The sequence below is a fragment of the Salvelinus namaycush genome, chromosome 2, assembly GCF_016432855.1.
Source record: "Salvelinus namaycush isolate Seneca chromosome 2, SaNama_1.0, whole genome shotgun sequence".
NCBI classification, from domain to species: Eukaryota; Metazoa; Chordata; class Actinopteri; order Salmoniformes; family Salmonidae; genus Salvelinus; species Salvelinus namaycush.
This window is the reverse complement of record NC_052308.1, coordinates 29,668,848-29,684,143: the sequence shown is the minus strand read 5'-3', so window position 1 is coordinate 29,684,143 and position 15,296 is coordinate 29,668,848. Positions and strand designations below refer to the sequence as shown.

General features: G+C 43.4%; 2 protein-coding genes across 2 annotated transcripts; both read right to left on the bottom strand.

The window, feature by feature from the left end:
• Window positions 1–261: 261 nt before the first annotated feature.
• LOC120025242 (neurogenic differentiation factor 4-like) lies at window positions 262–1,254 on the bottom strand. The gene has a single exon (XM_038969728.1). It carries the CDS (start codon window positions 1,252–1,254, stop codon window positions 262–264), a length of 993 nt encoding a protein of 330 aa, XP_038825656.1.
• A 5,945-nt stretch (window positions 1,255–7,199) lies between these two features.
• On the bottom strand, window positions 7,200–14,909 carry endou (endonuclease, polyU-specific). Its single transcript, XM_038964754.1, is given in 9 exon segments — window positions 7,200–7,794; window positions 9,491–9,583; window positions 11,027–11,076; window positions 12,548–12,674; window positions 12,711–12,955; window positions 13,953–14,104; window positions 14,428–14,506; window positions 14,508–14,557; window positions 14,852–14,909. Coding segments are annotated over 9 exon segments (969 nt in total). The 3' UTR covers window positions 7,200–7,679.
• Window positions 14,910–15,296: the final 387 nt, after the last annotated feature.

The window sequence follows — 15,296 nt, the reverse complement described above, 5'->3', positions numbered from 1 at the left end:
AGCAAACAACTGGTTTAAAGTCAATCATGAGCAGACATTGACAGTGTTGAGCCCTAACCTTTACAGTACACAAATGTAAACAACAGTCCACAACAGCACTACCCAGTTGTTCACAACGATGGGATGCTTTCACAGTGTTCAGTACCAAAGTCTGATTTCTCCCAACACCTCAGTCATAGGTTTAGATGAAGCCAGTTGGGGCAGGGTGACTGTTGTGTTGTTGGAGAGAGTAACATCTGCCCCATCTGTCCGCTCTGGCCCTTAATCCCCATAGACCGTTCCCATCTGCGGGGGTGCCATGTGAGGAGGGTGGTACGAGTCATAGGGCATCTCCAGGGGCAGCTCGTAGCGGGCGCTCTGGTACAGGCCCATGGAGGAGGGGGGGTAGTGGTGAGGGGGGAGGTAGTGGGGAGAGGACTGCTTGGGCACCAGGTTACTGCCGATGCTGAGCGGGGGTGTTGGGGGGCCGTCGTAGGGAGGGGTGTTACAGTCAATAGGGGAGTGGCTCTCGTAAGCCCCTCCTTTCATCCCCCTCAGATGGAGCAGGTGGGCGGAGTCCAATGTGCCATAGGGCGGGCTGGGCAGGCCGGGGGAGGAGTAGCTGATTGGTCTAACGGCCATCCCCACCCCTCCCAGGACTGTGGGCCCTCCTCTCCCCCCATTCCTGTCCTCAGGCCTCTCCTCAACAAAACCCCCAGGCCCGAGCTGCAGACAGCCAGCCACCAAGTTGCTGGTGGGCTGGGAGAGACCTTCACACAGGGTCTCCATGAAGGCCCTGCTCTCCGTGGACTGGTCCCCTTCCAGGGCTTCAGACAGGGCACAGATGTAGTTTCGGGCCAGCCGCAGGGTCTCGATTTTGGACAGTTTCTGAGTCTTGGAGTGGCAGGGCATGATGCTGCGCAGGTTCTCCAGCGCGTCGTTCAGCCCGTGCATCCTTGAGCGCTCCCGGGCATTAGCCTTCACACGTCGCGCCTTGAAGCGCTCCTGCCGGGCTTTGGTCATTCTTTTCCTCTTGGGCCCTCGGCGTTTGGGAGCGTTCCCGTCTCCCTGGCCCTCCTCTTCCTCCTCCTCCTCATCCTCCTCCATATCCTCGCTGCCCAGCTCCCTGCCCAGGTGGCCCATTCCGCCTGGTCTGTAGCGCTGCGCTTTGATTGGCTTGTCTCCGTCTGGGGAGCTCACGTCATCATCCATCCACTCCAGAGAGCTGACTAGCTCCGCCCCCTCGCTGGGCCTTCCGTACGAACTGGCCATCATGGTCTCCTGGAAACAACACACCAACATTAGCAACAGTTCTGACCTTAACATATACACTTTTTATCAAATATTTTGTACTAAGAAAACGAGGCTCATCACAACTTTACCCTTTGACTTGTTTTGTCTATCCTGTCCAAAGCTGATGTGAATTGAGAGTAAGTTTTCTACTGATAGACCTATTGATGCTGGGACATTGACCCTAGCTGGTCTTGAGGACCAGACCAGTCTATTTGTAGCAGTTTTATCCCACAGCCAAATGAGTTTTAATGAACTTGTGTGGCCTACTGTAGTAGCCTCAAGGTGAGCGCTAGATCAGGACTGATCTCGCTTGACCCAGAACAAAAATCTCACGTAATTTAGTTTTATGTTTATGTTGTCTGTTCATGAGTAATTAGGTCAGGACTAGCCTTAGCCTGCTTACTCTACAATCTACTTAGACCCACAATCAATTGTCTAAGCTAAGGCCTTTGATTACCGGTTTGGTACAGTGCTTTGGGGGTTCTTTGAATATTTTAGGGATTTTATGTTTTAAGATTTTCATGAAACATGCTGCTTTCACATGTAATCTGTTTGTCTGCAAACAGCGTGCGTAGCCTACATGGATTATTTTAATCCGAGGGGAGACTTGATCTCGGGGGACTTCAAAACTCTGTAATTCCTCGCTTTTAGGTTGCGGCGGACACCGGGATGCACTCTCAATCTGGGCCATTGCGGGATTTGCTCCCTCCATGGATGAAGCAGCAACATGGGATTAACTCAAGGTTAGACTACATTCCCGGATCAGTAACAGGAAACTCAGAAAAATCTATTTATAACTCTGCAACAAATTGTGTTTATGATTACGGCGATGATAGGCTAGATTTCACTAGGAATTTTCACAGTAGGTTTGCCCATAAGTGATCTATTTGGGGAGTTCTAGAAAATGATCTTAATTTAGCCTATTAGATCCTCTATAGCAGGGGTAGGCAACTAGATTTGGCCATGGTCGATTTTTGTCGAAGTGGATGGTCGGGGGGCCGGAAAATAATTTCTACACTGCAAATTGACCACAACTAAGCCCAAAGATATTTAGATCTATATTTTATATATCTATTTATATATATATATTTATATATATATATTTGAAAATAACAATAATTACACGATCACGTCTCTGTTTTTATTCGTGGGAATACTTGGGTGAATTCCTGGTGATTGTACAGACCAAAAACTTTAAATCTTTTTTTGTTGAGGCAAAAAACATTTGGGGAGAAACAAAAACGTCCGATGCCGATCCCAGGTCTATAGGCCTATTGGAAACTAGGTTTTAAGTGATTTGTCCACAATTTCGTGTGTGTCATTGATTTTTATTCCACACCATAATTTAGTTTGATGAATGATAATCTATAGCATAGGCTACTTTCATACAATTATTAGCCTAAAATCATTAATATGTTGTTTCTTTATTGAGATATTTCCCAGCTATGTCAGCAATGATTATGACCATTTTAGCAACAAGCTGATGACCAAAGTGATTCTGAAGCAGGCTGAGCAGGTGGGGAAACCCAGGTTTAGGCTGTCTTTGGATAAATAATCCCTGTTTCGATTTAAAGGGAAAATCTGCAGTTGCCACATCCATTCTTTGGACTTATAAATGAATGATATGTACCCACTGATTCTTGAAGAATATAACTTATAAATGCCTCATGAGCTTAGTTCAACTGTCACACCCCTTCAAAACCCAAAATATATGTTTGTTTTACTCCAATGTTTGTAAACAAAGTAAATGTAAACAAACACTATATAGCTTCAAAACATGGTTAAACCTATCATTTTGATATCATAGATGCTCAGTCCTTGCATTCATAGCTCTGTCTAAGAATTGGAGATTGGTTACATTTCTCCAGCCCCATCCTTCAGCTTTTTACAGAAACAGGGGCGAGGGAAAACGCTTTGTTATTGTTTCAACTGCTGATTGGCACTTTAAGTAGGCTTACACCGGTTAACGTTTTCCTTTAAGATTATGCCAGGCACATTTTAAGAACAGTAGCCTAGTGCCTAATGATCATGTCGCAGTTCTTAAGAATCCTAAATTGATAACTATTTATTAATCTGTCTGTAGCCTATCTAATTAATATGTCTGTAGCCTATGCCTCATTCCCGTTACTTAGCCGAATAACCTATGGGCCTAACCCAACATTTCGAAAATGTCAAACAATAACCTACTAGGCTACCCTACCAATTTAGAAATGGTCAACATTTCACATTTCACATTCAACTTCACATAAATATTATTAAAATATTAGAATAGTCAATTATTACTATTCCAATAGGCCTATGCTATTCGAAATAGACTATGATCTTTGGAGAAAGAAACATTGACATTCATTGGAAATGAAACAGATGAGGTTGGCCTACCTGATATTTGAAATAACGCTCCCAAGGACCTCCTGTGAGTTGTTATTGGCTGTTGAGCGGGCTTAGCCTACAGGTTACTATCTCAACTAGCCTAAAGCACTCAATCTTTAACTTTCTCCCCTGCGTCTCCTTCGCAGTTGTCAGTGTTCCATCCCAGTGACGCCTCTCTGCAGTTCACTCCCCAGGGGCCCTGGGTTTTAGCGTCCAACCGACAGACAAGCTCCTCCTCTCGCTCCCTCATCCTCTCGCATCCAATTAATCTGCGCTCGAGCGCGCGCGTGGCCCGGCCCGTGGCCAATGTCATGAACAAAAAAAGTTCACTAGTTGTGTGTGTGTGTGTGTGTGTGTGTGTGTGTGTGTGTGTGTGTGTGTGTGTGTGTGTGTGTGTGTGTGTGTGTGTGTGTGTGTGTGTGTGTGTGTGTGTGTGCGTGTGAACAAAATCGTTTTAATTAGATTGATAGCCTGCAGGTCTAAGCTCTTATGGCCCATAACATTATTGCGGCACTACATTAGAACATGTTCATAGTTGCAATAGTTTTTATTTGAACAATTTGTATTATCAGTCAGTATCAACAAATAAGCAGTGCAACTTTAGCATAGAGTGAGATGCTCTGCGAGCTTAACCGATTGTGACAGCTTGCGGTTGCGCGTGAGCAGGTGTTTGCGCCATTCCCCCGTCCATTCATACATCCGAGTTTGCTGAACCGATATTGGCGTCGGGCGTGAGCTCATTGCACCCAATTACGCTAATTAAATAGTGCTCCAGAGACACCCCTCACGAGACGGGACAGGCGCGGCGCCTGCATAGTGAAGTCCTGAGGTGAAAGACAGAACAAACTAACCGAATAGAGACATAGGTCATCTAGCTACAAGTGGGCTGTTACTTGCGTAGCAAGTTGGCCTACTAATTTAGCCAACTCTAGAAGTAGGTAGGTTATACCATAGAAATAGAATGATTCGAATTATGTGGGTTATACAGAGCATTTTATTTCCTCATTCTGTGAATTATTTTACAATTATGCTTTAAAAATGTATGTTCATCTCTGTATAGACTTTACCTTCAATAGATACACAGTGTGTGTGTGATTGTGTGAGGGAAAGATAGAGAGAGATGGAGGGAAGTGCTACTGTCCCATGAGAGAAAGAATCACATGTGCTCATGTTGGAGGGAGAGGTGAGTGAGGGGTTGGATGGGGGGACTGTCTGTGCACCCAACGGATGTGTTTCACACTCCCCAGCCCCCCCACCATCCCCCTCCTCTCCCTCTGGGTCAATGCCTGTCCTACTCCACACCTGCAGCCCAGAATGGGAATAACTGAGCCAGGCCTTGCTCTTCCCCAGAGTGGGAATAGCCTCACTTTGGCAGACTCAAAAGCAAACTATGGGTGACACAAAACAAGACAAAAATAAACATATGCCATTTAGATATGAAGACAAGCTGCCACTTTTCTCACGTTCAATTCATCAATTTTTTTGTTGTCTTTAATTTTCACACATTTCAATTTATCTGGAGCAAAATATAGCTGGAGCAACATTAAAGAGGGAGAAATATCCCTATTCCACAAGTGGTAAAGAGGTAGATATGATTGCTGTCATGTTCCTTAGTCCCCTTGGTGTTGGTCATGCACTAAGAACTTTTCTGACAGATGGTTCATACTTCTTTCCTCTTCCCCCTTTTTACTCGTTCAGTAACTATCTGCTAGCGGCTCAGATGCACTTGTATTCTCACCTGACCTAACATTGACCCCTAAGGACTCTCCCTCCTCACCTTGCCTTGCCTTGCGTAGGTATGCTTGTATGTTTGCTTGAGAGGGCAGCAGCTTCAGCTGCAGAAAGCACACACACACACACACACAACCTCTTCCTGAATCCCCAGCGCTCCTGTTTTCAGTTACAGTAGGGAGAGGGGGCTGTGTCCATCTGTCAGACAGGGAGTCCTATGAGAAATCTTGATACCCTAGTTGGGAATGAGGAGAGAGCACTTAGATGTGTGTGTGTGTTGGTGGGGGGTTGGGTGTCGCGATTTGTCTGGAAAGACTGCATGTGGAACTATAATCAAGTTGTAAACACTTTTATTCACAATATCATGTATCAGAAATGATGCTATTACAATGTGCAATAGATTTTTGGTTGTTGTTTTTTTACAATTTATTTGAGAATAACATATCACCTCTTTATGTAATAATTGTGGGCCCAACCATCCCATCACCTACATTCTCTCCAAATACTTTTGATGTTTTGAGGAGGGAGGACAATAGGCTGATCATATTGTTTATTATTGAGCGTTCAGAAAGACAAACAGACCTCCAGAGAATGAAAGTTACTCTGAGTTTCATGGTCCCTCATCAGCTTGGAAGTTACACTGAGCCACACTTGAACCTCCCTCCAACCTAAGCCCTAAACGTTCTGGTGATCTGGACCATGTGTCCTTATACCAACCATCCCATTGATGAGGCCACTCCACAGGGCCACAAAAATAGACACCCCCCCAGCTACACCCCAAACCCTCTTAACCCTTCCCTAAACCCCCCGTTGGCCCCCTGCGGTGCGTGCTCATTGGCCGACCGCCTTCAGGCGTCCCTTTTCCACGAGCCTATTGTCTGGCCCCATAAGCAGCTTTGTTTCTGCATGTGCAGCTGGACTGGCCCGCTCAGCCATTAGCCACGACACGCTAAAGAGAGCGGGATAATATAATTACAAAACAAAAGTCAGGTGGCTACTATATCTGCCAGGGGGAGCCCATTTGGGGGCTATCTGTGGGGGGGTTGGCGGGTGGCCAGCTATAATTCGATTATGAAGTTGTGAGAGCGACAAAAGGAACAATTGAATCTTTTTCTCTCACTCGCCCCACTGTGGTTTAATTTGATTCCATTTCGGGTATAAAAAGAGAGGACATTTACTCTTCTACTTTTCAGAGTCGCCGGCCCAGAAAATGTAATATGGTCTGACAAAACTGAACTGGGGAAATTACTCACAGAGCGTATCGTTATTGTCAGGTCGATGTGAGATTCGGCCCATTTGTTGAGGCCCAAATCAGATGAATTCCTGAAAGACGTGGTTTTTGTATGAAGTGACTGGCCTTGTGTTCTCACTTGGCACGGACGCACACATACCGGGGGACAATGGGATCTAAGGCAGATCCATCTCCTCTAATACTTTCTTTAAACAGGGGTGCAAGTGTGTCCCCCTGTCCTGTCGGCAGACCCAGAGTTTATCCCGTTAGTCACCCTGGATGAGTGAAAGGGTAAACTCGACCCCCCATCCCAGCTGGAAGCAGCCTCACACACACGCAGATCCTCACCCCCAGCTGGGGTGGGACACACAGGGCTTTACAGACAGCTGATAGGAACAGGTTTAGCTAGTGGGTACTGTTTGGAGTAGGTCAAGCAGAATAGGATCTGCTAAATGTGTTTTTGTTTCCATTCGTTTCCATTCATTTATTGGTGAGGGGTGCAGGAGACTGCTTTTTTTTTTTTGCTTTTTTTTTTGGGGGGGTAAGACAGTAAGCGATTGTGTCAGATGCACACATGCTCTTAGTGGTGGGGTGTCCCCATGTGCCCGCTATAGGAGCGTGTAAATGCCAATTTTCAGCCCCGTTGGGCATAGTTTGATCATGCCCTCAGGAGTGCATGGGATTCTCATACCCTGCAGATTTCTTCATTGCTTGACTAAGGGCTATATTCAATCTGTATTGCTGAAGCTATAGATTGCGCAATAGAAATGCCAATGTAATTTCCGATTGAGCAGATATATACAGTGTTTACAAAATGCAGTCTCCGCTGACGCATGAAATTTGCCTTCAAATATCAATCTAAATGCTGAATGTCTGCGATACATTTATAGTGAGCGCAAAACATTCATACATGAATTGTCCCATTTACAAAAATGTAACCCATTTACAAATACAAATAATGAAATGCTCTTATGTATCAGGACTAAGATTGGACATTGTTGAGTTTGATGCAGGATGTGATTGGCAGACTGTTGCTAGCTTGTTGAATGCTGAGTGGCTGCTGTGTGCTTCAGTTCTAGGGCGTGGCAGGGAAGGCGGAGCCGATGTACTTCTTCCCATTCCCATAGGAGGAGTTTTCCCAGGTGTAGGTCTGGATCACCAGTGGCTTCCCTCCCAGGCTCTGTTTACACCTGGACAAAGAAAACCAGATGAAAACATAACACTCAATGGCAACAAGCACAAACACACATATACAGTCGTTGCCAAAAGTTTTGAGAGTGACACAAATATACATTTTCACAATGTCTGCTGCCTCAGTTTGTATAATGGCAATTTGCATATACTCCAGAATGTTATGAAGAGTGATCAGATGAATTGCAATTAATTGCAAAGTCCCTCTTTGCCATGCAAATGAACTGAATCCCTCCAAAACATTTCCACTGCATTTCAGCCCTGCCACAAAAGGACCAGCTGAGATCATGTCAGTGATTCTCTCGTTAACAAAGGTGTGAGTGCTGACGAGTACAAGGCTGGAGATCACTCTGTCATGCTGATTGAGTTCGAATAACAGACTGGAAGCTTCAAAAGGAGGGTGGTGCTTGGAATCATTGTTCTTCCTCTGTCAATTATGGTTACCTGCAAGGAAACACGTGCCGTCATCATTGCTTTGCACAAAAAGGGCTTCACAGGCAAGGATATTGCTGCCAGTAAGATTGCACCTAAATCAACCATTTATCGGATCATCAAGAACTTCAAGGAGAGCGGTTCAATTGTTGTGAAGAAGGCTTCAGGGCGCCCAAGAAAGTAGGAATGGCAGCAGGCAGGTGTGAGTGCATCTGCACGCACAGTGAGGCGAAGACTTTTGGAGGATAGCCTGGTGTCAAGAAAGGCAGCAAAGAAGCCACTTCTCTCCAGGAAAAACATCAGGGACAGACTGATATTCTGCAAAAGGTACAGGGATTGGACTGCTGAGGACTGGGGTAAAGTCATTTTCTCTGATGAATCCCCTTTCCGATTGTTTGGGGCATCTGGAAAAAAGCTTGTCCGGAGAAGACAAGGTGAGTGCTACCATCAGTCTTGTGTCATGCCAACAGTAAAGCATCCTGAGACCATTCATGTGTGGGGTTGCTTCTCAGCCAAGGGAGTGGGCTCACTCACAATTTTGCCTAAGAACACAGCCATGAATAAAGAATGGTACAAACACATCCTCCGAGAGCAACTTCTCCCAACCGTCCAGGAACAGTTTGGTGACGAACAATGCCTTTTCCAGCATGATGGATCACCTTGCCATAAGGTAAAATGTATAACTAAGTGGCTCGGGGAACAAAACATCGATATTTTAGGTCCATGGCCAGGAAACTCCCCAGACCTTAATCCCATTGAGAACTTGTGGTCAATCCTGAAGAGGCGGGTGAACAAACAAAAACCCACAAGTTCTGACAAACTCCAAGCATTGATTGTGCAAGAATGGGCTGCCATCAGTCAGGATGTGGCCCAGAAGTTAATTGACAGCATGCCAGGGCGGATTGCAGAGGTCTTGAAAAAGAAGGGTCAACACTGCAAATATTGACTCTTTGCATCAACTTCATGTAATTGTCAATAAAAGCCTTTGACACTTATAAAATGCTTGTAATTATACTTCAGTATTCCATAGTAACATCCGACAAAAATATCTAAAGACAATGAGGCAGCAAACTTTGTGTAAATTAATATTTGTGTCATTCTCAAAACTTTTGGCCACGACTGTACACAAGCATAATGAGACATAATGTGACACACGGTCCAAAATGGATGGAAATGGAGAACAGCAATGGCTTTGAATTGTGTGTACATCATCTTTGGTAGATAATGAAAAAGAATTGACACACACACACAAAGAGTACTCACTGTTTCCCTGGACAGGTGATGTAGCAAAGACTGTACTTGGCCAAGTCAAACTCAGAACTGCAGCCAATGATGGCAGAACCAACCTGCTTAAAACCTGTTTGGGGTGCAGCCCGACACCGGTACACTTATGACAACATCCAGCTCAAGTGCAGGGCGCGAAATTCAAAATATATATTTTTAAAATATTTAACTTTCACACATTAACAAGTCCAAGACACCAGATGAAAGGTACACATCTTGTGAATCAAGCCAACATGTCCGATTTTTAAAATGTTTTACAGGGAAGACACAATATGTAAATCTATTAGCTAACCACGTTAGCAAAAGACACCACTATTCTTACTCCATCAGTTTTTTACTCCATCAGTAGCTATCACAAATTCGACCAAATAAAGATATAAATAGCCACTAACCAAGAAACAACTTCATCAGATGACAGTCTGATAACATATTTATTGTATAGCATATGTTTTGTTCGAAAAATTTGCATATTTCAGGTATAAATCATAGTTTACATTTCAGCTACAATCAGAAATTGCACCGAAAACAGCCATAATATTTACAGACACCAACGTCAAATACCTAATTACTCATCATAAAACATTTCTGAAAAATACATAGTGTACAGCAATTGAAAGACAGGCATCTTGTGATTCCAGACAATATTTCCGATTTATCAAGTGTTTTACAGCGAAAACACAATATAGCGTTATATTAGCGTAGCCACAATAGCCAGAAACACTTGGGCGCCCACGACCAGTTCACATGCACGACAGATATTAGAAATAGCATCATAAAATGTTTCTTACTTTTGGTGATCTTCCGTCAGAATGTTGGACAAGGTGTCCTTTGTCCAGAACAGTCGTTGTTTGGATCTGGAACGGCAAATTTCCCTCTTGATTTAGCATGGGCACTTGCCAAGTGGCACGGATCTCTCCAACGTCAACAAAGTCAGAGAACGGAACACGGCAAAACTCCCGAAAAAATGTCAATAATCTGATTAAACTATATTGAAAAAACATACTTTACGATGATATGGTCACATGTATCAAATAAAATCTAAACCGGAGATGTTAGTCGTCCATAACGACAGCTAAACAGAAGGCAAATCCATGTCCCCTTTCGCGCGCTCCAGAAACAGGAAATGGACGGTCACGTCATACAAAGAGCTTTAATTCCACCTCAGACCAAGATAAACACGAAATTTCTTCTCTCACCGCCTCTTGACAACCAGGGGAAGGTGTATGAAGTGTACGTAGACTCTTACGTATCATGCCCATGTATAGGCAGGAAGTTGAACAGAGCATCGATTTCTGACATTCCACTTCCTGGTCAGGAAATGTGCTGCAGAATGAGTTCTGTTTCACTCAGAGAAATAATTCAAACGGTTTTAGAAACTAGAGAGTGTTTTCTATCCAATAGTAATAATAATATGCATATTGTACGAGCAAGAATTGAGTACGAGGCCGTTTGAAATGGGCACGATTTAACTGGCTACTCAATACTGCCCCTTGCAGCCATAACAGGTTATTAAAGTAGCCATCCCACATAAACTGCATCCCAAGAACATCAGGGTAGGAAGTCCACTTAGAAAGAGAGAGAGTGAACAAAAGGAAGATAAAATTCGACATACAAATTAGGATCTGGCTAAAGATACTTGAATCAGTTACAGAACCCATTGCCATTTATGGTTGTGAGGTCTGGGGTCTGCTCACCAACCAAGAATTCACAAAATGGGACAAACACCAAATTGAGACTCTGCATGCACAATTATGCAAAAAATATCCTCTGTGTACAATGTAAAACACTAAATAATGCATGCAGAGCAGAATTAGGCTGATACCCACTAATTATCAAAATCCAGAAAAGAGCTGTTAAATTCTACAACCATCTAAAAGGAAGCGATTCCCAAACCTTTCATAACAAAGTACATCACTGGGGCCAAGCTTCCTGCCATCCAGGACCTCTATACCAGGCAGTGTCAGAGGAAAGCCCTAAAAATGGTCAAAGACTTCAGCCACCCTAGTCATAGACTGTTCTCTCTGCTACTGCACGGCAAGCGGTACCGGATCGCCAAGTCTAGGTCCAAGAGGCTTCTAAACAGCTTCTACCCCCAAGCCATAAGACTCCTGAACAGCTAATCAAATGGCTACCCAGACTAAGTAAGTAAGCATTTCACTGTAAGGTGCCAATGCCTGTTGTATTCGGCGCATGTGACAAATAAAATTTGATTGGATTAATTAGGAACATTTTCTATCATTTTTCTTTAACTTTGGAAATGTAGAGTAGGTTGTGTACAACAGTAGCAAAAGGCAAAGACTGTGCAAGGGGTGTGTAGACTTTCATTAGGCACTGTAAATACTCTTGGTGAAGAGCGAGCTCTCTGCCCAGCTCAGTTGGACATGGTCTCCCTGAGGAAGGTGTCCTACTCAGCCAGCTGCTGGGTGGTAAAGTCCTCAGTGGTGCCTATGTTCCTCTTGTAGTTGTCCTGCAGGGCCATGAAGGCAGCATATTCTTTGTTTTTTATTTAAATAAGCAAGTCGGATAAGAACACATTTTTATTCACAATTACAGCCTACTTGTAAATCAAATCAAATTCAAATCTAATTTTATTGGTCACATACACATGGTTAGCAGATGTTAATGCGAGTGTAGCGAAATGCTTGTGCTTCTAGTTCCGACAGTGCAGTAATATCAACAAGTAATCTAACAATTCCCAACAACTACCTAATACACACAAATCTAAAGGGGTGAATGAGAGTATGTACATATAAGTATATGGATGAGCGATGGCCGAGTGGCATAGGCAAGGTGCAATAGATGGTATAATATACAGTATATACATGTGATATGAGTAATGTACAATATGTAAACATTATTAAAGTGGCATTGTTTAAAGTGACTAGTGATCCATTTATTAAAGTGTCCTGTGATTGGATCTCAATGTAGGTAGCAGCCCTTCTGAGTTAGTGATAGCTTAGCAGTCTGATGGCCTTGAGATATAAGCTGTTTTTCAATCTCTCGGTCCCAGCTTTGATGCACTTGTACTGACCTCACCTTCTGGATGATAGCGGTATGAACAGGCGAACCTGGGTCTGTGGTGACGCCGCTGCGCCACTCGGGAGGCCCTCTAACATATGACGGCTTGGAGAACAGAGATGCCTCGTCCAGGAACTGGAACAGCCTGGATGGAAGACAACACAGTCAGGATATAGGTCAGAGAGAGAGAAAGAAATAGAGCAAGGGGCAGAGAGAAGGGGGAGGTTGGACAGTGACAGAAAGAGGGATGAAGATATAGTGAGAGAGAAAAAAATAACATAAGAGACAGAGGAAGAGAGGAATAAGAGAACAAAGGTCGTTCTGGGAGCAGGTCTGGGAGATGGGCACTCTGGCCTGGGAGTCAATGATCAGCTCTGACGCAGAGGGCTTGTTGGAGTCCAGAGCATACAGAGCTTTAGACAGAGACTGGATCCGTGATGTTACTGCCGGTATCTCCACCACCAGAGCCTAACAGACACAGGAAAGGAACACTATATTTTAGGGACTGCTACCCATAGAACCTAAAATAGCCTCCCACCCATAGAACATACAGTATCAGAAACATGGGGAACTGTTTACATGAATAATCATTGTACTGTTGTAGCACAGAGAAGTAATGACATTGTTTTAACATTTCATGGGTCATTTCGATGTTGTTGTGGGTCATTAACTCGTTATAATGTACTACAGGACAAATACAGTACCAGGGTTGTAATCAATTTGGTGTAACAGTTTGAGTAACAATTAAGCCATTTCCACAGAGGGAGGTGTAGTCGCTGCAGCAGTTGTTGTGATCTCTTCACTTGGTGTTGCAGTGGCACTTGTTCTGAGAGTTGTATTTCTCCCCACAGCGGCCCTGGCAGGACAATCCTGGAGCGGGTGCTTAGAGGAGAAGTCATAATTAATATGTTTTAGCTTAAATGTACATTTTAACAATAATGTCTAAAAGTGGTATGAACTGCCGAGTCCTGTGTTTCACATAAGGAGCCTATTGAAGATTGTTGTGATGTGCATGATTAGTGACAATTTACATTACACAACAATGACCTCTACTGGCCAAACACACACATCCATTATCCTGCTGTAAAAAGACTGAGGGCACCCTGATTCAAACACTAGTGAACCATCCTGCCTCTATGGCCCACAGCAAGGTGAATAGCTGACTGGTCTAATATTGAGCCAGTATGTTGATTTTGATTTTGTTCACAAAGGTTGTGTAGTAAGGACTCTTTCAGATATGATGCAGGAGTATCTGTATGGTCAACTGTGATCACCCTTGACCACTATGTGAATTTCACCAGTTGTGGAGAATTGCCCGGGATGTAAAAAAGGCCAATTCAAACTGATAACAGATTCAAATGAACTGTGCCTAGGTGTAGTAGACAGTGGGATATGTTTCAGGGACATGGTTTTGTTTGCATACCTCCAGATCAGAATGCCACAGTACCCTCTCACCATTACAGAGGGCTGCATAGTCATTGCAGCAGTTGTCATACTGGGAGCACTTCGAGTTGCAGTGGCACTTGTTCTGAGAGTTGTACTTCTCGTCACAACGGCCCTTGCAGGATGTGGAGCAAGATAGAGAAAAGGAACAAGAGAGAACAGTTTACACCCTGCTTCTGTTGACATGAAATAACTATGATGTGCTAAGCTTTTGGCTATTTTGGTAGAGTTCATATATAATTTAACTAGGCTTAGAGCCAATAAACAAAGGAATACTTTACAAATGGACAAAACTATTCTAACTGACTAACAAGGTGAATTGCTTAGAATAGGGTTGGACACTTCCTATTAACTGCCTAATGTATTGATAATTCAATACATTAGGCAGATTTCTTTCAGACAGTTTTTACCATTGTAAAAAACAACCTGCACTGACTGAGTTGCTTACTGTCACTCACCTTTGCAGAAGCTTTCATAGTTAGAGCAACATTCTCCATAGCGCTCACAGGCTGTGTTACATTAACAGCTTTTGTTCGGTCTGCCCAGCCCAGCCACAGCGACCCTGGACCCAGGTGTCCAGGGTGTCTGGATATACACACAGAGCAAATTGTTACACACTGATGAATGATATTGATCTACATGAGATAAACTCACCAGAGGAAGTAAAATAAAAAAGGTGCATTACTCAAAGGGAAGAGATCTGTGAATAGATTATACATCAGCAGTATAATAGGCCTGCACTTAACCCATGTGATGTACTTTCAGTTATACTTACAAAGTTCTATTATATTTGAACAGGTATATTACATTGCATTTTAAGTGATACTAATTAAATGTACAAATAACAATTATCTAGATTATACTTTGTCCCATACTTACTGCTGTAGCCCTGACAGAACAGGGTAACCCCCAGAGTGACAAGCAGAATGATCTTCATCATAGCCAAGCAATGATCCAATAAATAGGTGCACAGTCTCAAAGATGGATTTCCTTATATAGCAAGCTTACCAAGCTATTGAGGTTCCAGCATCCATGAAAGCTCCTCCCTGTAGTCAGTCTTCCAGTCATGTTAGGTATAGTACTCTGGGGATGATATTGGTAGCTACTATATATTGATGATTTCATTTGTATTAGTTAAACCCTGTTTGAACATACTGTTCACAAATGTGTTTCCAATGTGTCATCTTTTGTAAATCCATTTGTTTTTTATTTATTTTTATCAGGGGCACCGCAATTTTTGGGTGCATCTAAAGCTAATTTCCTGCATTTTTACACAATCCAATATGCGGTCTCTATTCAGAATAAAAAGTAAGCAAAAATGCCT